The sequence below is a fragment of the Telmatherina bonti genome (assembly GCF_933228915.1).
Source record: "Telmatherina bonti genome assembly, chromosome: 17".
Taxonomy (NCBI): Eukaryota; Metazoa; Chordata; class Actinopteri; order Atheriniformes; family Telmatherinidae; genus Telmatherina; species Telmatherina bonti.
This window is the reverse complement of record NC_136615.1, coordinates 39,514,652-39,539,468: the sequence shown is the minus strand read 5'-3', so window position 1 is coordinate 39,539,468 and position 24,817 is coordinate 39,514,652. Positions and strand designations below refer to the sequence as shown.

General features: G+C 43.8%; 1 protein-coding gene across 4 annotated transcripts in view; it reads right to left on the bottom strand.

Annotated features, from left to right (window-relative positions):
- The window catches only part of megf10 (multiple EGF-like-domains 10), a 133,192-nt gene extending 110,708 nt beyond the window's left edge, over nt 1–22,484 (bottom strand). For all 4 annotated transcript variants that reach the window (XM_079256907.1, XM_079256910.1, XM_079256908.1 and 1 more), the window contains exons 1-4: nt 22,359–22,484; nt 10,558–10,693; nt 6,093–6,194; nt 1–30 (exon numbers count right to left, since the gene is read on the bottom strand). The exon at nt 1–30 is cut by the window's left edge and continues 71 nt beyond it. In XM_079256907.1, the coding sequence (XP_079113033.1) occupies nt 1–30; nt 6,093–6,194; nt 10,558–10,676 (251 nt within the window). In that variant the 5' untranslated portion in view covers nt 10,677–10,693; nt 22,359–22,484. The remainder of the gene's footprint in view (nt 31–6,092; nt 6,195–10,557; nt 10,694–22,358) is intronic.
- Nucleotides 22,485–24,817: the final 2,333 nt, after the last annotated feature.

The window sequence follows — 24,817 nt, the reverse complement described above, 5'->3', positions numbered from 1 at the left end:
CCTTGTCGATAAGAGACCCGATAGCTGACCCTGCAAACACACAGAAAGGGAACAAACAGGACCAGACAAGCTCAGGCTACTGATGCCGGATGCACTTGCAAGTTTGTAAACGCTCACGATTTCCCCAGATGTCTGCATAAATTAGTCATAAAATGTGATCTGATTTTCATGAAAGTCGCAAAATAGACAAAAACAGTCTTATGGGGCATTTGCACCAGGATAGTCCAGAGTCTCGATTCCAGGGATACGATTGGGCGGGATTGTTTCCATCCCGTTTATTTGGTTTGTGTTGAGAATCACACAGACCAAACCACCTGGACACACAGTAAAAACCACTGTTCACTATGGGGCCATACTCAGAGAAGCCCAGTTTTACAGGTAAAAACTAGAAAAGTGCTGGGAGAGCGCAAACCTCCGCCAAGGCCTTTAAAAAATTCCTGGATCCAAACAGTGATCTGAATCAACACCAAAATGAAATCAGTTCTTCCTTTTCACATTTCCAACAAGTCCTGAAAATTTCATAAAAATCTGTTCAGAACTTTTTGAGTTATCTTGAACACAAACAGACAAAAAGACAAAAGCCGTTAAAACACAACCTCCTTGGTGGAAGTTATGAAAGATTAAATATTTTGCAGGTGGATATTTATCCAGTGAAGGCTCGTTGTAGAACTTTTTAAAAAAAAATCTGTTTTTTTTTTCTTATTGTTTGTGGATATGATAAGTTCTTCAACTAATCAGGCACAGAAACTCTCTTTGTTGTAAAGCTCTACAGGAGTCCTATTTCCAAACTTATTGCAGAAAGGTCTTGCCACACCTCTCCCAGGATGGAGAACGCAGCTGGAAGCAAGGATGGTGGAAGATATGTGGTTTATGCAGCCTTCTCCCTCGCCTGGCAAGCCAGACTCTGTCGCTGTACCAGCGTAGAGTCAGGACTCTCATCCACAGATTTCCAGGGCGGGAAAAACAAACGCGGAGTAAACCAATACAAAAACGGTGGATGTGACGTCAGCAAAGCGGCAGCATACAGTGTCCCGGAAGTGTTCAGTAGAGCGAACGCAACAGAAGAAAATAAACATGGCATGGAGTACAAAAGACATAAATGACCCGTGTCGTTTTTGCTATAAAAGCCTGAGGCTACATGGCAACTCGCTGTTGCTTTTTGAACCTAATCATAAGTCAGAAACTAAGATTTTGCAACAACTTGCAAGCTCGCTACGTCCGTGCGCCATCTTGAATGTTTTGAAAAATGCATGGTGACGCAAGGCAAGCGTCTCCTCAGATCAACCAATCAGAGTGGCCAGTTTGTTTAAGACCGATGCGAATCCCCATGAAGGGGAGGGACTCCAGACTGAGTCGCTCTGTATTGAATATATAGAGCCCTCCAGTCTGGCATGCTAGGCTACATTCTCCCAACCCCAGCTAGCAAAATAACAGACTGTATTGACGTTGTCTAGTGCTTCAGTATCATATAAAAACAAACAAAAATCTCAAGATCAAGTTCAGTTTAAAATAAACCTGGATATCAACTCACCAGTAGTCATAAACATATTTTTAAAACATCATTCATCAAAGCAACCACAGTGAAAAAAGACAGCCAGTATTTCTGGATGAACACTAGATATCATCATGATCAAATGATCATCTTAATAAAAGTTTATTTGTCAGGGACCATGTGTAAAAACATAAATGAAAGATGCTTTACAGCAGATTTTAGCCTGAGCTAGAGTCCATCTGCAGTCCCTGGACAGACTCACAGAAGAATCTTGATTTCAAATGTGCTGTCCTAACGTGCTATTTTTTAGGTTGTTTTATGATGCAAGATCAGTACAGCTTAAGGTGGCGGTCAACAAGCCTGTTGACGGAAGGACAAGGATTTCATTAGCAGACATACAAGAAGGTTTCTTGAACCATGGTTTGGGTCAGATCAGTCAGAACAGTTTGTAAATCTGTTTACTTGGTTCGGATCCTTCTCTTTTAGCTTTTGCTCCGTTTTGGCTGAGCTGAAGCTCACTGGCTGAAACAAAGCCACAACTTATGAACAAAGATCAGTTTAACTTGAGCCAGTGTTTTATCTTCAGACTCCAGAATATCCTAGCAATCATTCTGAAGAAGATGACATTTGTACTTGAAGACAACTTTGAAATTCCACATTTCAAGATAGCACCATATTCAGTTACTGCCAGATATAAGTAACTAAAGGATTAATATTTCTCCAATTCAAGAATGAACTCTTTCTTGGATATCATAGAAGAATATTTGGCAGGACATAGATCAGCTTTGTAACCCTTTCAGGTCTTTGTCTACCATCTGGTAGAGGTAGACTAAATTTGCCATGACTGATTAATTTCTTTGACAAACTGTGGAAATAAACCTGCCTGAGCCATCTCTACCAATTGGTTTGGGTATGTAAAACCCAAACTGAGGGTTTGTTATAACACTGTTGTTAAATTATTATTAACTTCTTCTTTTTAAGATCTCAGCCATTTGAAAACCTTTTTTTGTTTATTCTTGTCCAAAACAAACGGAAAAACACAGAAACATTTTTCTCTGGAACTGTTGTTAATGAGAAGGTGAAAGGTTTAAGGCATTTGGAGCTGAACTCACATCTAAATATTCATTCATTCATTATCCACACCGCTTAGTCCAATGAAGGGTCGCGGGGAAGCTGGAGCCTATCCCAGCAGTCTTTGGAGAAAGGCAGGGTACACCCTGGACATCTCGCCAGTCCATCGCAGGGACACATCTAAATACCTGGACAAAATCTCACTGAACAATATTAATTATTTTGGATTGAATCAAAGTTATAAAATTTCATTCTTTCAGGTTCATTACAGCTCATTTCCAAAGAATTTAGTCATATAGAGGTAGCGTATTTCATCAAAACATAAATTGTATTTAATATTAACCACTCATTGGTTAGTCTAAAGTTAGACTAACATATTTCTAAGTTGATCTGTCAGTGCAGTTTATAGATTTAACTCTGTCTGGGGAAGCTTTGCTTGTTCAGATCTCAGTTCATAAAGTAAAACATGAAAAACTGCAGGTTTTTTTCATCACAGGTTTTTTCCTTCCTTTCACCCAATAAGATGACAGTACTAGAATAAATTTAGCACAGATCATACAGTTGGGGTTCAGGGAGCAGAGACTTCAGTCCAGACCTGAACCTCATTGGGAACATTTTGGATGTGCTGGAAAAGGTCAGATCCCATCGTCTCTACAAGATTTCGGAACAAAGTTCATGCAGCTCTGAAAGGATCTAAATTCTGTGACATTGCATCTCATCTTCTGCCACTTATCCGGGGTCAGGTCGCGGGGGCAGCAGCCTAAGCAGGGAAGCCCAGACTTCCCTCTCCCCAGACACATTTGCCAACTCTGCGGGGGGGATCCCGAGGCGTTCCCAGGCCAGCCGAGAGATATAATCCCTCCAGCGTGTCCTGGGTCTTCCCCGGGGTCTCCTCCCAGAGGGACGTGCCTGGAACACCTCACCAGGGAGGTCCAGGAGGCATCCTGACCAGATGCCCGAGCCACCTCAACTGGTTCCTCTCGATGCGGAGGAGCAGCGGCTCTACTCTGATCTCCTCCCGGATGACCGAGCTCCTCACCCTATCTCTAAGGGAGAGCCCGGCCACCCTGCGGAGGAAACTCATTTCAGCCGCCTGTATACGAGATCTCGTTCTTTCGGTCACGACCCACAGCTCATGACCATAGGTGAGGGTAGGAACGTAGATCGACTGGTAAATCGAGAGCTTCGCCTTCTGGCTCAGCTCCTTCTTCACCACGACAGACCGGCGCAGAGTCCGCATTACTGCAGACGCCGCACCGATCCGTCTGTCCATCTCAGCTCAAGCGAGAGCTGGAGATCACGACCAGATGAAGCCAACAGGACCACGTCATCTGCAAAAAGCAGGGACCCAATCCTGAGGCCACCAAGTCGGATCCCCTCAACACCTCGGCTGCACCTAGAAATTCTGTCCATATAAGTTATGAACAGAATCGGTGATAAAGGGCAGCCTTGGCGGAGTCCAACCCTCACAGGAAACGAATCCGACTTACTACCGGCAATGTGGACCAAGCTCTGACACCTGTCGTACAGGGACCGGACAGCTCGTACAAGGGGGTCCGGTACCCCATACTCCCGGAGTACCCCCCACAGGAGCCCCCGGGGGACACGGTCGAACGCCTTCTCCAGGTCCACAAAGCACATGTAGACTGGTTGGGCAAACTCCCATGCCCCCTCCAGGACCCCAAAGAGGGTATAGAGCTGGTCCACTGTTCCGCGACCAGGACGAAAACCACACTGCTCCTCCTCAATCCGGGATTCGACTATCCGGCGGACCCTCCTCTCCAGGACCCCTGAATAGACCTTACCAGGGAGGCTGAGGAGTGTGATTCCCCTGTAATTGGAACACACCCTCCGGTCCCCCTTCTTAAAAAGGGGGACCACCACCCCAGTCTGCCAATCTTGTTTCATATGTTTTCTAAGTTCCAAATTCCGGTTTTCTTTTGTCGTGTTTTCCCTCTTTAGTTAACTTGTCTTTTTTCCTGTGTAGCTTTTGTTCCTGTTAGTTAGAGTCACCTGGTCTCATTAGTTTATTCATTCCACCTGTGTCTTGTTTGGTTACTGTCTGTATTGATAGCCCTCGGTTTCAGTTCTGTTTGCTGGTCCATTGTGTTTATTTCTGTTTGCCTCCTGTATCTGCTTGTCCTCTGTTTTGTTTCTGTGGAATAAGCATCGTGATTCTGCATCTGTGGCTCCCGTCTCCAAATTTTGGGTCCACACCTCCACCAAACCGTGACATGGGACCATTTATGGCCAATGTATAATCTATTAACCTTCTCTTTCCTTATGTTCGACCCTGAAATGATGACAGCATGTCTTCCATGGACTGCAGTACACTGTTATAGATTTTGGATGGACTATTGACCTAACTTTTGGACAAAAGTCCAAAGTACTGCTGCCGACCAGGAACCTCCAGCTTGTAAGCAAACATCCTGACATCAGCTCAGTTCCAACAATCGCACATGATGGATCCAGAATTCAACGATGAACGCATGGTGGACCACCACAATAAAAATCGGAGCAGCAGCTCTTTGTTGGTTGATAACATTACAGATAATGTCTTCTTGCAGTTCCTCTCAGCATAAATATTTTCCTGTAAACTCATGTTTAAACCTGTTTTAAACTCAAGGAGGTTGGAGCTGGGGCTAAAACACATCTCCTACAACGACCTAGAAAGATAATGGTTCTTAAATACTGCACAAGTGTTACCTGAGACTAAGTGGCTGATGGCTTTTCTTTGTACACCATCTCTGAAGTGTTGTTGGGGGCCAAGCGTATATTATCTGCTTATTTCATGATTCTGCATCAGTTGAAACACTAATTGTTTAAAATCTAACCAGAATTTTTCTATGATGTTTAAAATGTCGTGATCCACTGAATTTTGTATGACACAGCAGAAAAGCATAATGCCAACACTTTTCTACGTGAGGACTGGTTTCGTCCCATTGAATCTCAGTACCTGGCAGCTTGTCCAGAGTGTACCCTGCCTCTCGCCCAGTGATTGCTGGGATAGGCTCCAATCTTCCTGCGACCGTTAATTAGACTAAGTGGTGAAGAAAATGGATGGATGGAGAGATGGATGGATGGACTTTCACTACAAATATTTTTGATACACAAAAATCCTCTTATGTTGCATCTTTGTTTTTCGTATAAAAAATAAACCAGTATTCTGTATATCAAAAAGGGCATAAAAACCGTAAATATAAAGTTTTAATTATATTTCTATATCTATGGTTTGGTCTGAAGTTTTTGATTTAGTAATATACACTGCTCAAAATCATAAAACAATAAAACCTGAACAATATTACATTAAGAGTCTTTTTTTTTTTTTTTTTTTTTTTTTTACATCTTTTAACCCAGAAATACTGAGAGAAAACATGTCAACACCAGGATTGGAGTGGCGAAAAAGACTAAAAATGTTTTACAATATTATTGTGAAAATGCAGTTCATTTATCATTTTGATATACTACCTTACACATACAACCTCTTACAAAGTCATCTGTTTAAGGCCCCCGGCGGTGCGATCCTCACCTGTGTCTGGTGCACTTGAACCATTTGAGGATGTCGGTGCAGCTCGTGTAGTAAACCTGATCAAAAGGATAAGCGTAGGACTCCTGCACTGTCACCAAGTTACTGAAACCACAAGAAGACACAGAAATGTGAGTGTGTGTGCAGAATCATCCATGTAATACCATGTAGGTATCTTACTATGCATCTGTACACACGCTGCATGAATACTTTTTTTTTTTTTTAACTTGATAGGGACAAAAATGAAGATAACAAAATTTATTTTCTACAGATTAAAATACTTTTTAGTGTAAAGACTTTTGATTTCCACACGGCCTGATGTATTAGCATATATCAGAAGTGCCCAAGTTTGGTCCTTGAGCTCTACCATCCTTGAATCTACCTCATACTTGAATAAAATGAAAGGCCTGTTACCAGGACTCTGCAGAGCTGGACGACATGCAAAGGAGGGAATTCAGCTATTTGACTCAGGTGAGTTGGAGAGAGGCATATAAAAGTTGCAGGTTGGTAGATCTCAATGACCGGCCTTGGGTACCTCTGGTATATGCTAATACAGCAGGCCGTTTGGAAATCAACAAATGTCTTTACACTAAAAGGTATTTTATTCCACAACTAAACTAAAAATTTGCAAAACTAAATTTCTGTCCCTTCATTGTTGCACCCCGGTGTATACATATTTTGATTATAGTATGCAATATGTGAACTGTAGAATTCTAAACCGGCACTCTACCAAATGCAAGGTAATTTCATTTGGGCAGGTATAACTTAGAAAAACACTCAGAGAGCGCAAACCTCCACCAAGGCCTTTAAAAGGTTCCTGGATTCAAGCGGTGATCAGGATCACCACAAATATTAAATCAGTTCTTCCTTTTTGCATTTCTAACAATTCCTGAACATTTCATGAAAATCAGACCAAAACTTTTTAAGTTATCTTGAACACAAACAGATAAATGTGGGTAAAGACATAACCTCCTTGGCGGAGGTTTTAAAACCTTACAATCCATTTCAGCAGACACAATGTAGTCCCATACCATATCTCTGATGGTATGGGGTTGCAGTAGTGCCAATGGCATGGACAGCTGCTGAAAAGTACACAGCGGTTTTAGAGTACCATCTGCACCCATCCAGACAATGTCTCTTTCAGGAAAGGTCTGAATTTTAGCAAGAATATGCTAAACCATATTGTTTACTAGTCTCATGATCTAATCATCTCACATGTTTTTTATCTTCCACCCCCCCCCACCCCCCCCCACCCCCCCCCCCCCCCCGGATTGCAGACATGGTGCAGTGTTGCTTTTAGACTAACGTTAGAACCAGGCTATATGACAAGATGTTTGGTTGTAGTGGTCATAGTTAGTATAAAGAGCTGGAGTTTTCCACCAAAATGTGTGTGCTTGTTAACTCCCTTCCCCCCATCCCCCAAAAGATGTTCTGTGTGTGGTCCTGTGCTTGAATGAGTGTGTCAGAAAGACTTAAGGCAGGGGGTGGAGACAAACACCACCTTATGACTGCCTCGTGAACTTGAACACGCTCTCTGTGGTCACTAATTTACTGTATCTCGAATAATGTGTTTTTCTATTGCTGGTGGAAGTGTCGGTACAAAGCAATAAGTCATGTCTTCACATCAAAGATGTAGTTTTATCTGAGGTTACACAGAAAAAGAAAAGTAAAGAGAAATGGCTCTCATGAGTAACTCAAGTTCAAGGCACTCTGTCAGACTCTGTCAGGTTAAATCAAATGCTGCTTTGAAGCAAAGACAGGATCTGCTGCAGGGGAAGAACCAAACATAAGAAAGCTCCACACAGTTCATCAGCTTGTTAAAACTGTGTTTAGCCATCAAACTTTACATCATCAAGCTCAGAAATGGAGCATGGGGCACAGCCTTCTATGTTCAAACTGGCCTGTCAAAGCAGAAAAAACAAAGGAACTGGCACGACATAAGATTATATTAAAATATTCTAGAGATTATTGGAAGATTTCCTGATGTTTTTGTCTTTCATTTCCTCATTATGGATGTTAAAAGCATTAAAGGCACACATTTATTTTTAGGAATTTCAGTCTAACTCCACCTGCAGCTTCAACTCTGTCCCCACAAAAGTTAAATCAAAACTTGCATCTTGATTGGGAATAGTGTGCTATGACTTTTGCTGTGCAATTATCTTACCTATAAAAAAAACATATGTGTCGTCAATTTAAGATTTTTAATCTTACTTAGATTTCAGTTTCATTCATTCATTCATTTTCTAAACCGCTTAATCCAATTCAGGGTTGCGGGGAAGCTGGAGCCCATCCCAGCTGGCTTTGGGCGACAGGCAGGGTACACCCTGGACAGCTCGCCAGTCCATCGCAGGGCCACACAGAGACGAACAACCACTCACTCCTAGGGACAATTTAGAGTAACCAATTACACTAGATTTCAGTTTTTGCAGTGTAATTAACCAATCATGGTGGAGAATTTGTCAAAAGAAGTTTCTCTTGTCCAAAAGATGTGATGCCTTATACCGAGTTGTCAGAAAAATTTTACTTTAGGATGGAAAAAATCCAACAACTGACAATAAAATGAATGAAAATAGATTTTAGTCATCCTTCCTGTACATTTAATACTAGTAACAACATTTGGAGTCAACAGCAGGTGCATCTGTAGTCTTTCAATCAGTCAGTCAATCTCTGTGTCAGTATCTCAATACGGCCATGTACAAATGGAGATGCTCCTCTGTAACTCTGACCTGTGCTGCTTCGACACCAGCAGGTTTCACATAAATTAATGGTGGTACTTTCCTTTTCATTGAAGCTGCTTTCATTCACACTGCATCTAGTTGCGTGATTGCACTCATTGCTCTCAGATGAGTGCTGCTACTGGCAGAGTCTGTTACAACTGGCAAAGTCTGCAAGCTGTACAAATAAGACTAGGTCAAGTTAAAAAATGAAATGGCAATGTTTAAAACATTACATAAAGCACACCTCAGTTATTTTCTGTCTTTAAAAAATGGTTGATGCAACATTCAAATATAACAATTGTATGAGACGCTGAAGTTTAATCATTTTTTTCTGCAAAGCATTTTAACCATCTCAGTTCTTCACAGCTTTATAGTCAAACATATAATATTTTGTCTCTTTCCACTCACGTGTACATACTGTATGTGTGACCGCATGTGTGATAGGAGTTGGCTTAGTGCTTGCTTCTCAACCTCTTTTGAGCCAGCGCTCCCTTATCTTAAATCCCCCTCCCCAGAAAGACATCTGAATGACATTGGGTAAAATTTAATCGTGATTTTTTATTTTATTTTATTTTATTTTATTTACACCAATGTTCCAGTTGATGCATTAGGAGGGAGAGTAATTCAGTTTCTCTTCAATTTTCCTCACTCGTTTACTCTGGGTTGTCTTTGCACCTCTTCTTCTCCCTCCTTCTCACAGGTCGTGAAAGAACAGATAATAGCATAGGGGGTCAGACACAAATGGGATGTAAGCACACTTAAATCTCTGATAGAGCAAAATTAGCCCAGATGCAGCTTTTAAACTCTACAGTTGACTAAAACTGAAAGTTCTACACCAATATTTCAACAAGCTGCATTGATGTGCTATGAGCAGTACATAAAAAGAAAAGTGCTCCCTTAAATCACCTCGACATGGCACTCTAAGACCGGAAATGAATCCACTGCGTGCTTATTAAACGTAAACCTAAGCAGTCAAAAGTGAAGCCTCTGCAGAAAGTCCAAAAATTGCAGAACACCCTCATTCACAAGGAGCTCCAAAACAGCCCAACTTCCCATAGAGTCCCGTGTTAAAAAGGCCGACTTCACCGCAGAAATGCACATTTTTACAGCCTAGTACAAAAAACATTTTAGGTTTAGTAGGTCAAGTTTTTATAACTTGTAATAATTTTGTTTATAACTCAATGATTCATAACCAATTTCATCCCAAAATTCGGCATAATTACGGGAGACATCACAGGGGTTCTGTCTATCTTTTATTTGAGGTCTATGGTGCTTTTACAGTTGACCAACAGTGCTGTCTCTGAAGTAGCTAAACTTTGCACTTTACTCACTACAGAAGTAAAATATTGAAGGAACATTAAGGATAGGCAATGCTGCTGCACATCAAATAAAGGCAGGAATTAGCCAACATGTGGCTAATTACAACTTGGTAATGTCACCAACAACTGGAACCATCACACATTCAAAGCAGTACGATATACATATATATGCATTATACTTCAGTCATTACACATTGTCGCATTAACACTTGCCACTATGTAATAACAGCACAGTTTTAGTTATCAATATTACTATTATCAAGTCTTCAACAGTTTTAAAGAAGTCTTTTTATTTATTCTGACAATTTTCACATTTTCTTTTGACAGATTAGATTTTAACTTTTTTGTTTTGTACAAAATAAAATAAAACATTGAAAAATATAATGATATAAATAAAAAAATAATCAATTCAATTAAAGTCAAGTCAGTTACCTTTCCCAGTGGCTGCAGACATTGGGATCCTCCAAGTTGAGACAGGAAATGTTCCAGGGCATGTAATAAAAGACCAAAGCCAGAAGGAACGTCTGGAGGCAGCAAAGCAAGTTGGCCATCTCAGTCAGAGCTGCACCTTTACACAGAGGTAAGCGGAGATATGAAATCATCATTCATAACAAGCAAAGAGGAACAACAGAACAAATGTTAAAACCATTGTCTTAAAGTCTTTGTTCTACTTTTTTATTTTCTAATTGGCTCTTGGTTAAGTGTGTTTGTGCTTAATTTTTTTTAAAAAGTTCAGTAAATGCTCCTTCTTGAAGTTTAAATATCCCATCTTTGGAAGTTCCCTGATGGAGGACTGGTTTTGAGTTCACGCTTTGACCTCAGATCAAATTTTCTCTCGTCAGTCTTTGCAGGTTTATCTGCCTCAAACCTTAGCTCACATTTAACTCAACTGAAAGAAGTTTTGTTTCAATTGTCAATTTCTTGCTCTGCTGTAGTGAAGAGAGGAAGTCAAGATCCATCCAGCAGCAGAAAATGGATTTAGTCAAATAATAACAAACAGTGGGATAAGTTGTATATTCATGATGAAGCGACTCGGCTTTCTTTTTGTGGGTTTTGTTTATGTCAGAAATAAAACAGCTGCTATTCTGGTGCTTCAAAGAAATTCTACTTTTCCATCCAAACACTGAGAGGGTTTTATAATTCTACTTTTTTGTTTGCAGGCAAACCTGCAGAATATATTGCATCACATTTTGTTGAACTGGCTGAATAGAAAAAAAATTACACTGCTCAAAAAAATAAAAGGAACACTAAAGTCACACGTTGTAGATCTGAATGAATGAAATATTTTCATTAAATACTTTGTTATTTCGGGTGCAATGTGAGCTGGGCAGCAGCAGGAGGCGGGGATCCTGGCGGTCCGATCCCCGGCTGCAGAAGCTGGCTCTAGGGACGTGGAACGTCACCTCTCTGGTGGGGAAGGAGCCTGAGCTTGTGCGCGAGGTTGAGCGGTTCCGACTAGATATAGTTGGACTCACCTCGACGCATGGCTTGGGCTCTGGAACCAGAACCCTCGAGAGGGGCTGGACCTTCTTTCACTCTGGAGTTGCTCATGGTGAGAGGCGCCGAGCAGGTGTGGGCATTCTCATCAGCCCCCAGCTTGGTGCCTGCACGTTGGGGTTTACCCCGGTGGATGAAAGGGTAGTTTCCCTCCGCCTCCGGGTGGGGGGACGGGTCCTGACTGTTGTCTGTGCTTATGCACCGAACAGCAGTTCAGAGTACCCACCCTTTCTGGAGTCCTTGGAGGGAGTGCTGGAGGGTGCTCCTTCTGGGGACTCCATTGTTCTGCTGGGGGACTTCAATGCTCACGTGGGCAATGACAGTGAGACCTGGAGGGGAGTGATTGGGAGGCATGGTCCCCCCCCCTCTGAACCCAAATGGTGTTTTGTTATTGGACTTCTGTGCTCGTCATGGATTGTCCATAACGAACACCATGTTCCAGTATAAGAGTGTCCATATGTACACCTGGCATCAGGACTCCCTGGGCCGCAGTTCGATGATTTTGTAGTCGTATCGTCGGACCTGCGGCCACATGCCTTGGACACTCGGGTGAAGAGGGGGGCGGAGCTTCAACTGATCACCACCTGGTGGTGAGTTGGCTCAGATGGTGGGGGAGGAAGCCGGTCAGATCTGGCAGGCCCAAACGTGTTGTGAGGGTCTGCTGGGAACGTCTGGCTGAGTCCCCCATCAGAGCGAGCTTCAACTCCCACCTTCAGCAGAGCTTCAACCATGTCCCGGGTGAGGCGGGGGACATTGAGTCTGAATGGGCTGTGTTCCGTGCCTCTATTGCTGAGGCGGCCGGCCAGAGCTGTGACTGTAAGGTCGTTGGTGCCTGTCGTGGCGGTAATCCCAGGACTCGTTGGTGGACACCAGCAGTGAGGGATGCCGTCAAGCTGAAGAAGGAGTCCTATCGGGCCTTCTTGGCCTGTGGGACTCTGGAGGCAGCTGATGGGTACCGGCGGGCTAAGCGGCATGCGGGTTCGGCTGTTGCCGAGGCAAAAACTCGGGCATGGGAGGAGTTCGGCGAGGCCATGGAGAAAGACTTCCGGACGGCTTCGAGGAGATTCTGGTCCACCATCCGGCGGCTCAGGAGGGGGAAGCAGTGCTCCATCAACACTGTGTACAGTGGAGGTGGGGAGCTGCTGACCTCAACTCGGGACGTTGTGGGTCGGTGGAGGGAATACTTCGAAGACCTCCTCAATCCTACCAACACGGCTTCCCATGAGGGAGCAGAGCTGGGGGACTCAGGGGTGGACTCTCCTATCTCTGGGGCTGAAGTCGCTGAGGTGGTCAAAAAGCTCCTTGGCGGCAAGGCCCCGGGGGTGGATGAGATCCGCCCGGAGTTCCTTAAGGCTCTGGATGCTGTGGGGCTGTCCTGGCTGACACGCCTCTGCAGCATCGCGTGGACATCGGGGGCAGTACCGCTGGACTGGCAGACTGGGGTGGTGGTCCCCCTTTTTAAGAAGGGGGACCGGAGGGTGTGTTCCAATTACAGGGGAATCACACTCCTCAGCCTCCCTGGTAAGGTCTATTCAGGGATCCTGGAGAGGAGGGTCCGCCGGATAGTCGAATCCCGGATTGAGGAGGAGCAGTGTGGTTTTCGTCCTGGTCGCGGAACAGTGGACCAGCTCTATACCCTCTCTGGGGTCCTGGGGGGGGGCATGGGAGTTTGCCCAACCAGTCTACATGTGCTTTGTGGACCTGGAGAAGGCATTCGACCGTGTCCCCCGGGGGCTCCTGTGGGGGGTACTCCGGGAGTATGGGGTACCGGACCCCCTTGTGCGAGCTATCCGGTTCCTGTACGACAGGTGTCAGAGCTTGGTCCGCATTGCAGGTAGTAAGTCGGATTCGTTTCCGGTGAGGGTTGGACTCCGCCAAGGCTGCCCTTTATCACCGATTCTGTTCATAACTTATATGGACAGAATTTCTAGGTGCAGCCGAGGTGTTGAGGGGATCCGACTTGGTGGCCTCAGGATTGGGTCCCTGCTTTTTGCAGATGACGTGGTCCTGTTGGCTTCATCTGGTCGTGATCTCCAGCTCTCACTTGAGCGATTCGCGGCCGAGTGTGAAGCGGCTGGGATGAGAATCAGCACCTCCAAATCTGAGACCATGGTCCTCAGCTGGAATAGGGTGGATTGCCCTCTCCGGGTCGGGGGTCAGGTCCTGCCTCAAGTGGAGGAGTTTAAATATCTCGGGATCTTGTTCACGAGTGAGGGAAGGATGGAGCGTGAGATCGACAGACGGATCGGTGCGGCGTCTGCAGTAATGCGGACTCTGCACCGGTCTGTCGTGGTGAAGAAGGAGCTGAGCCAGAAGGCGAAGCTCTCGATTTACCAGTCGATCTACGTTCCTACCCTCACCTATGGTCATGAGCTGTGGGTCGTGACCGAAAGAACGAGATCTCGTATACAGGCGGCTGAAATGGGTTTCCTCCGCAGGGTGGCTGGGCTCTCCCTTAGAGATAGGGTGAGGAGCTCGGTCATCCGGGAGGAGATCAGAGTAGAGCCGCTGCTCCTCCGCATCGAGAGGAACCAGTTGAGGTGGCTCGGGCATCTGGTCAGGATGCCTCCTGGACCTCCCTGGTGAGGTGTTCCAGGCACGTCCCTCTGGGAGGAGACCCCGGGGAAGACCCAGGACACGCTGGAGGGATTATATCTCTCGGCTGGCCTGGGAACGCCTCGGGATCCCCCCGCAGAGTTGGCAAATGTGGTTGGGGAGAGGGAAGTCTTGGCTTCCCTGTTTAGGCTGCTGCCCCCACGACCCGACTCCGGATAAGCGGCAGAAGATGGATGGATGGATGGATGGACAGTTTACTGCAGTTTTAACCACTATACGTAAAATTGCCTCGAGTAGCCTTTGGTCACCTCTCCTGGAATGCCACACACACTCGTCTCACCATGTGAGCTAATTAGAGATCTGTATCAGTACAGTATTCGATCAAGGTAGAAAATAAAGTAATGAAACAGTTTTTTGTTTTTTCAGATTCGGAAGGAGACATTTTTCTACTATATCTTTTAAAATCTTTCAGTCATTATTTCAGCTTATAAAAATGACCTCCTGATGTTGAGATTCATCATCTCAAAGCTATTCCCCCCTTCAGAGATCAGGACCCTCAGGTCTAAACATGTTATCTGAAACTGCACGTTAAATCAGCATCAGTTCTAAGAACACAACTTGTAGCAATGGTGATTTATTCTCATTGTGAGACTCGTTCATTTAAAAGGTGTAAAGCTGTAAAATAGAAAACTGGAAGTGAAGTCTCCAGAGGAGCATTTAGAATTTGTCAGAGTCCACAGTCCATACGTTTGTCTTTCTTTCAGAAACAGCTGTTTAGAGCAGCAGAATATGGCTCCTTCATGACTCCAGCTGCTCCTGAAATCCTTTGGTGATAATGAGATAGCTAAACCTCATCAGGCCTGAAAGTTTCCCCACATCTTGTGGCTAGCCTCTTTTCAAACACACAGCATGACGGAGGATGTCTACAGAGATGTCTGCAGTGGCTGGGTGGCTGCTGACAGTCTGTCTGAGCAGGGACTTTGTGGGCCAGTAAAGGCAGTAAAGCCTGTCCTCTCTGGTTTCACAGAGTTAAGAGAGGGCACAGCTGCTGCAGGCACTAGCACTAATGACAACTGCACTGCTGCACAAACAAGGCTAGTGCTGTGGAGCAACTCCTGCTGGATATGAACTGGACAACAACACATTCCAGCCAAGCACCACCAGTGCCACAAAGACCTGCATGCTGAGCTGTTGCCAGAACCAGCAAGAGAAAGTTTTTCTCGAGATGAGACAGTAGGAAGAGCTCAATGTGGAAGCACATTGACATTAGCATGATGATTTCACTTCACATGTAATGCAAGAACAAAAAGGAACATCTATAGCATGAATGGTTCCTGCAACAGGTCCCTAAACATAAAATAATAAATCTAGGAGCTGTTCATTGACCAACTAAAGTTACCCCACAGTTCAAAGCAACAGAAATATGTTGTTCATCTATTAACTATGCAAACAGCTAAAAGGTTTGCATGACCAAATTCAAACCGGAACTCACACTTTACTTCCCTTCACAGCTTACAAAGTTTTCTAACGCTTCGAGTCCAACCAAACTCAGACACTTCAAATATTTTCGGTCCATTCTGTAATCTCCACCAGCCTGTAGAAGCAGACAAGGTGTCTTCAGGACAACCTCAGCTGTCAGATTATGAAGCTAAAATTTAAAATGAGTGTATCAATAGATATAGCTGCATAAAGGCCAACCACAAGAATAAAACTGAATTCATTACAAAAAGAACTTGGTAAAAAACAAACAAACAGACCAACAGTGATGAAGCCACACCTAATTTTCTCAAGTCTTGGCTTTCAGGAGAAAAATGTTGGCACTGAAACAAACATACAGCAGAAGCCATTGATATATTTACACTTTTTAACAGAATACTCTGACGGTTATCACTAAATGTCAGACTTGAGCTTGCAGACAGGTTTATGTTAAGACACATGGCTGCAACACAATATCAGAAATGTATTCATATTAACCAGAATAAAAAGTCACTTGTAAGACACGTTTTTGACCAAACAACATGTATTTTTTAAATAATAATTGTTATAATAATAATAATTATAAAATAATAATATTATTATTATTACATTATTATTATTATTATTATTATTATATAATACTATAATATAATTATATTCATTCATTCATTCATTTTCTGAACCGCTTAATCCAATTCAGGGTGGTGGGGAAGCTGGAGCCTATCCCAGCTGGCTTTGGGCGACAAGCAGGGTACACCCTGGACAGCTCACCAGTCCATCGCAGGGCCACACAGAGACAAATATAATTATATTATTATTATTATTATATAAAATGTATAATTATATTATTATTATTATTATTATTATTATTATTATTATTATTATTATTATCATAATGATTATTATATTATATTAATTATTATTATGATAATAATTATCATAATAATAATAATAATAATTTTTATTGTTTTAAGACAATAAAAACATAAGACACGTGTAAAAATCTCAGAAGTGCATCCAACTTGAAACCAAGGGGCATTTAAGCAAACACACAACAGGAACTGCTTACATATTTACACTATTTTTCATTTCCACATATTTATGTTAGTATTTACCTACTATCCTTACAAAACCAGCTTCAGGGGCCACTGTGCATTTTTCCTCAGCATCTGGATTGAGGCCAGTAAAAATGGCAGTGAGAATAAAACATGCAGTTGTAATTAGAGCTGCATAATTAATCGTGAAAAAATTGCAATCTTGATTCCTACTTGTATACGATCTCATTTTCAAATGACAACAATTAAAAAATTTAAAAAAAAAGACCATGAATGTATCGCATTTCGAACTGGGACATCACCTGCATTAAAACAAGCGCTCCCTCTTTCTCCTTCAACAAATGACAACAGCAGATCCTTACACCACGTGACTCAGATGCCGGCTGGTAGGAAAAAAAACTTGGCAACTTTCTTGCTAAATCTGGCGACTTTTTTTTGTTAAAAGTGACCAGCGACAAATCTAGCAACTCTTACTGGAGACGTTTCTGGTGTTTTGGCGACTGACTTGAAAGCACATCTTGTTTAGCAGTGACTGTCAGGAACGAGCGGTGGGAGCCTCTCCCCATCATAAAGCACTCCCAGCCGGTCAGAGGAGCAGAGAGGACACCAGCACAAGTCCACGGGCACGGTCACAATGAATAGTGCATGTGCAAATCCACGGCTGATCCCAGCCTGGCTTACAGAGTGAGATGTAAACTAACATTTCTGTCGTCTCTGTTTGGTCCATTTAGATTGTTAATGTCCAGTTTAAACTGTCTGTCCAGTAAGTAGTTTAAAAGTTATGTTTTTGCCGACATATGTTCATGTTTTAGAAACAAACCAAAAGGAAGAAAACTACAGAAAAAACAAAAAACAAACAGCAACAAAACAAAGTCTGCCAAAGTGTCTCTTTTGGGTCACTTTGCTGGTCCAAAGTAAAGAAAGTAGCTATTGGCTGCTCTAGAAGTCACTGAATGACGTCATAGCCTAATTTGCATAATTGGCCATATGCTGTAATGTAATGGACGTTGTAGGAGAGAGGAATAATGTGGGAAAAACAGGAGGTGAGTCAAAACCGCCCTAAATATGTTTAGTACTATGAATAAACTCTGTTCTGTTGGGTTTTAAGGTTTTTTTTTCGTGATTCTCATTTTATCCAGAATTGTGCAGCCCTAGTTGTAATGCAAGTAAATGGGAAAATGTCTTACCTCAAGGGTCCTTAGCAGGAGGATTATATGCTACACAAAAATATGATGGTGATGAAAATGTAATAAATCGTGGATCATTGTGGATTTACTACACAGAGTCTCTGAATAATCCTGCTGATCTGTCCAATGTTTGCTGAGATGGGCTCCAGCTTTCCTGTGATCACTTTGGAACAAGTGGTTAAAAGATGGATGGATGGATAGATGGATGGAGTCTCTCAATAAACACTGTGTGCCGTGGCTGGACTGTAAACCATCTAGACATTATATAAATGCTTGGAAAACTTTTGTAAATCACCAAAAGGGTAAGATTTTAAGGGTTGAAACCATAGACTGTATATAAAAGATGGGCAACGCCTCTGTGACGTCACCCGTAGGTTTTTAAAGAGCTGAATTGAAGCTCGGTGGGCGGTTCCTACCATCGCCATCTTGGCAGGGGCATGCGTGTCATCTCGCCCGGAAAATACAAATATGGGCAAAGAGGTGGAGCTGAGAGGGGAGCTGTGAGCGTCATGGTGGATGATTGACATTGAGCTTTCTGTAGCTAAGAGCTAACCGAGCTAACCCACAGATAACAGGAGCTAACCAGCTAACGGAGGTAAGCGGGCTAAAGCTAAGTCACGTTGTTAACCGGCTAAAAACCGCGGTTGTTCTACTTTTTCTGACTTGAAACAGGAGATCGGATACCTGTCAATCAAAAGGACACGCCCCTAAATATGCCGAACTTTGAGATTAAATTACTTTTAAATGCGAGAGTTTGAAAAAAAATTCACTCCCCCCACAGTTGTCATGAAGGTAAACCTGACCTATTAAACCTAAAATGGATTTTTGTACCAGGCTGTAAACATGTTTATTCCGGCTGTAAACGTGTTTATTCCTGCTGTAAACATGTTTATTCCGGCTGTAAACGTGTTTATTCCTGCTGTAAACATGTTTATTCCTGCTGTAAACATGTTTATTCCGGCTGTAAACGTGTCTATTTCTACTGTAAACATGTTTATTTCTGCTGTAAACGTGTTTATTTCTATGGTAAACATGTTTATTTCTGCTGTAAACATGTTTATTTCTATGGTAAACATGTTTATTTCTGCTGTAAACATGTTTATTCCTGCAGTGAACATGTTTATTCCTGCTGTAAACATGTTTATTCCTGCAGTGAACATGTTTATTCCTGCTGTAAACATGTTTATTCCTGCTGTAAACATGTTTATTCCTGCTGTAAACATGTTTATTCCTGCTGTAAACATGTTAATTTCTACTGTAAACATGTTTATTCCTGCTGTAAACATGTTTATTCCTGCTGTAAACATGTTTATTCCTGCTGTAAACATGTTTATTCCTGCAGTGAACATGTTTATTCCTGCTGTAAACATGTTTATTCCTGCTGTAAACATGTTTATTCCTGCTGTAAACATGTTTATTTCTACTGTGAACATGTTTATTCCTGCAGTGAACATGTTTATTCCTGCTGTGAACATGTTTATTCCTGCAGTGAACATGTTTATTCCTGCTGTAAACATGTTTATTCCTGCTGTAAACATGTTTATTCCTGCTGTAAACATGTTTATTTCTACTGTGAACATGTTTATTCCTGCAGTGAACATGTTTATTCCTGCTGTAAACATGTTTATTCCTGCTGTAAACATGTTTATTCCTGCTGTAAACATGTTTATTCCTGCTGTAAACATGTTTATTTCTACTGTGAACATGTTTATTCCTGCAGTGAACATGTTTATTCCTGCTGTAAACATGTTTATTCCTGCTGTAAACATGTTTATTCCTGCTGTGAACATGTTTATTCCTGCAGTGAACATGTTTATTCCTGCAGTGAACATGTTTATTCCTGCAGTGAACATGTTTATTCCTGCTGTAAACATGTTTATTCCTGCTGTAAACATGTTTATTCCTGCTGTAAACATGTTTATTTCTACTGTGAACATGTTTATTCCTGCTGTAAACATGTTTATTTCTACTGTGAACATGTTTATTCCTGCAGTGAACATGTTTATTCCTGCTGTGAACATGTTTATTCCTGCAGTGAACATGTCTATTCCTGCTGTAAACATGTTTATTCCTGCTGTAAACATGTTTATTCCTGCTGTAAACATGTTTATTCCTGCTGTGAACATGTTTATTCCTGCAGTGAACATGTTTATTCCTGCAGTGAACATGTTTATTCCTGCTGTAAACATGTTTATTCCTGCTGTAAACATGTTTATTCCTGCTGTGAAGTTGGTCTTTTTAACATGGGAGTCAATGGGGATTTGCTCTGTTTTGCAGCCCCTAGTGGATGGAGGGGGAACTGCAGTTTTATGGACTTCCACATAGGCTTCACGTTTAACCGCCGGAGGTTGCCGATTGGTTGAAACTCAGCATCTAGATAGAATAAATTGTGCTCATGATGGCATTCATCACCAGTAATCTTTACTTGAACTAAGGAGTGAATACATGTAGCTTCTTGTTTGTGTGTGTGTGAATCCTGGTGCTCTGTACTGGTCTGTTTTTTATCTTCAGGAGGGAAATGGGCACAGGCAGCACTTTCCCATCAAGGCTCATTTTCTGTGCCTGACAAAACAACAGCTGAGGTTGATGAAGTGGATCTGCAGCTGACTCCGATGGATGTTGAGGAAGCCTGATGTGGTTCAGCTTGGACTGATTACAGAACACAGTGTTGACTGAGCTCACTGAGGACCAAAATGATGGCTGTAACAGAGACGTAAAACTTGACTGAGGAGGAGATGGCATCTAAATCTCAAACTGTCTGGCGTTTTGCCACGATGGCTTCATGTGCAGCAGGTAGAGGAGGAAATGCTCTGTGCCTCAGACCTCCAAGCTTCTGTCCACATCATCTACTCAGACAGCTGAATTGTTATTGTCGCAGTGGGCTGTATATGTAACCCAGCTGGCATTCCTGCCCCTGACATCATGGCCTCAGTCTTTGCCAGGTTGCAAACAAAACACCCTAATCCCGCCCCATGTCCAGTGAAGTTCTCCCTCCCTGCTCCACTTTAACGTTCCATCAGATTAATCTTTCACCAGAGTAAATAAACAATCAAAGAAACAATAAACTCCCAGATGCATCATAATTTTCTGGGGTTTGAAGGATCATCTACCGTTTCAAAGAGCCCGCTCTCATCTGGACCAATCAGGAAGCTCCTTCAGAATCATTTCTCAGTGCTTTTAATACATTTAGCTGCTGTTATGTGAGAAACTCCAGAAGTTCCAGGTGCATACCTCCACATCCAACTGGATTTATGACTAGCTAACAAACAGAAAGCTTGTGTGTCAGCATCACACGGGAGACCACAAGGGACTAAAGTCGCACTATTTCTCCTCACACCGTACACCTCAGACTTCCAATACAACTCTGAGTCAGGTCATCTGCACACAACTAAATGAGTGTATCTGAAACTGGCAGCTTCCACATCTGTGAAACTCCATCAATGCTGAAAAGTATATGGAGGTTTTACTGCAACATATGCTCCCACCCAGGAAGACCTTGCAGATTTCAGCAATACAACACTAAAACCACATACTGCATCCATCACAACAGCATGGCTTCACAGGGGATCAACAAATAAAAACCGTGGGAGCAGGAAGGAGTTTCAGGTTCCCTCAACCTCTCTTTCCTTATGTCAAGCATGCAGTTCATGAGGCTGCAACTTCAGACGAACCGCAAGCTCGCTGTTTACCGCTTGAAATGTGACTGAAGATAAATCCTATCCTCTGATAGCGTTGATATTTTAATAATTTCATAGACCTGTTTATATCTAACAAGACACTTGGATATAAGTGTTCAAGTTCAAATACCTGAAAGATAAAACACCATAAACTCACCAGCAGAAACGATCTTTTAACTTGTTTTGATTTCTTTTGGGTCAACCTGTCCTCCTTATTTGACTAAATTACACTGAGGAACCCCTTTTCCTGGTGATAGATTGAACAGGAGTTGGAAACACTCCTCAGACATTTTGTTCCATATTGACATAAATCGGTTAATAACAAAGCCCTTTGTACACAAAGACATGCCACAACACGTGTTTTATCATAAAAACGTAATAAAATCCCATATAAATATGTTACCCATCAATTCCCACAGACCACAAACTCACAAGCCAAGCATTTAAACATACCGTATTCACACGCGCCCGCGCACAGAATAAAATACTGGGTTGGGAGGAAAGTGGAGGTAAAATGTAGGTCTAGCCATTTCTAATGAGATGAAACTTTTCTCTGCTCATCATCAGAACTCTGAAACTGGACCCAGCGGAAAGTTGGCTGCAGCTCCAGAACATAAACTCCAGAAAGTTCGGCTTGTTTCGGGTGTTTGCGGGTTCCTGACCCACTTCCAACTCCAACGATCTGTTAGGATGTGGGGGTTTTACATCAGAGTAAAACAATAAACAACCTTCCCGTCCCGGAGACTCGGGAGAACCCGACTTGGACCCCCATCAGGACCATTTACCTGATCGATGTGGGAAGAAAGCTCGCGCCGTGTCACCATGGATCCGTGGGTCGGTGCTTCTGGTTGGTCCCAAATCAGCAGAAAACCTGGAGAAGCTGCACTGTTAGTCCCGGATCTAGTCAGTCCCACCAACACTGGGTCCTCTCCGAGTCCCTGCATCCAACACCGACCCGGCTGCACCCGTGACGTCACTCCCCTTTCCACCAATCACAGCTGGAGTTTACCGACCTTCTAATACTCCCGTTTTTGCTAAATAATCAGTTTATGATCCATCTATGGTTCCGCGGGTTAGTTGGACTTCAGAGGTCTCTTAAACGGCCTGAAATCAATAAGAGTGATTTTTATCACAGATCAGGGATCCAAGCTTCATCAGTTTCTGGGAAAATTTTGATTCGTTGAATAAAAACCACAAAATAATTCATTTTTAAAGAAAGAGAAAGCAAAACAAACAGATGATCAACTTGTAGTTATTCTTGTTGGCTCAGCAGACATGAGATAATCTTCATTCATTTCTACAGTACATGTTTTATTTCCAGACATGTTTGAGCTGGAAAAAGTGCATTTGGAGGAAGTTTAACCTTTTAATCCAGAAGTGTGTGATGAGACAGAAACATCTTTTACTGCAGGAAGGAGCGAAGAGGCTGCAGGACGTCCAGGTGTTTAAACCAGTTTCACAGGTTTTTATGATGGTGGAACACTTTGCATTTATTTATTTATTTGACCAAGTCACATTGAGATCAGAAATCTCTGTTAGAAGGCAGACCTCATCTGGTCCGTCCTCTGGTTCCGTCCTCTGGTTCCGGTTTCTGGTTCCGGTCTCTGGTTCCGTCCTCTGGTTCCGTCCTCTGGTTCCGGTTTCTGGTTCCGGTCTCTGGTTCCGTCCTCTGGTTCCGGTTTCTGGTTCCGGTCTCTGGTTCCGTCCTCTGGTTCCGTCCTCTGGTTCCGGTTTCTGGTTCCGGTCTCTGGTTCCGTCCTCTGGTTCCGGTTTCTGGTTCCGGTCTCTGGTTCCGGTTTCTGGTTCCGTCCTCTGGTTCCGGTTTCTGGTTCCGGTCTCTGGTTCCGGTTTCTGGTTCCGTCCTCTGGTTCCGTCCTCTGGTTCCGGTTTCTGGTTCCGTCCTCTGGTTCCGTCCTCTGGTTCCGTCCTCTGGTTCCGGTTTCTGGTTCCGGTCTCTGGTTCCGTCCTCTGGTTCCGTCCTCTGGTTCCGGTTTCTGGTTCCATCCTCTGGTTCCGTCCTCTGGTTCCGGTTTCTGGTTCCGTCCTCTGGTTCCGTCCTCTGGTTCCGGTTTCTGGTTCCGTCCTCTGGTTCCGGTTTCTGGTTCCGTCCTCTGGTTCCAGTTTCTGGTTCCGGTCTCTGGTTCCGGTTTCTGGTTCTGGTCTCTGGTTCCGGTTTCTGGTTCCGGTTTCTGGTTCCGGTCTCTGGTTCCGGTTTCTGGTTCCGTCCTCTGGTTCCGGTTTCTGGTTCCGGTCTCTGCTTCCGGTTTCTGGTTCCGTCCTCTGGTTCCGGTTTCTGGTTCCAGTCTCTGGTTCCGTCCTCTGGTTCCGGTTTCTGGTTCCGTCCTCTGGTTCCGGTGTCTGGTTCAGGTATCTGGTTCCGTCCTCTGGTTCCGGTCTCTGGTTCCGTCCTCTGGTTCCGTCCTCTGGTTCCGGTTTCTGGTTCCGTCCTCTGGTTCCGGTCTCTGGTTCAGGTCTCTGGTTCCGGCCTCTGGTTCCGTCCTCTGGTTCCGGTCTCTGGTTCCGGTCTCTGGTTCCGGTCTCTGGTTCCGTCCTCTGGTTCCGGTTTCTGGTTCCGTCCTCTGGTTCCGGTCTCTGGTTCCGGTCTCTGGTTCCGTCCTCTGGTTCCGTCCTCTGGTTCCGGTTTCTGGTTCCGTCCTCTGGTTCCGTCCTCTGGTTCCGATCTCTGATTCCGGTATCTGGTTCCGGTCTCTGGTTCCGTCCTCTGGTTCCGGTCTCTGGTTCCGTCCTCTGGTTCCGGTGTGTGGTTCCAGTGTCTGGTTCCGGTCTCTGGTTCCAACCTCTGGTTCCGGTTTCTGATTCCGGTCTCTGGTTCCGGTGTCTGGTTCCGGTCTCTGGTTCAGGTTTCTGGTTCCGTCCTCTGGTTCCGTCCTCTGGTTCCGGTTTCTGGTTCCGGTTTCTGGTTCCGGTTTCTGGTTCCAGTCTCTGGTTCCGTCCTCTGGTTCCGGTTTCTGGTTCCGGTTTCTGGTTCCGTCCTCTGGTTCCGTCCTCTGGTTCCGTCCTCTGGTTCCGGTTTCTGGTTCCGGTCTCTGGTTCCGTCCTCTGGTTCCGTCCTCTGGTTCCGGTTTCTGGTTCCATCCTCTGGTTCCGTCCTCTGGTTCCGGTTTCTGGTTCCGTCCTCTGGTTCCGTCCTCTGGTTCCGGTTTCTGGTTCCGTCCTCTGGTTCCGGTTTCTGGTTCCGTCCTCTGGTTCCAGTTTCTGGTTCCGGTCTCTGGTTCCGGTTTCT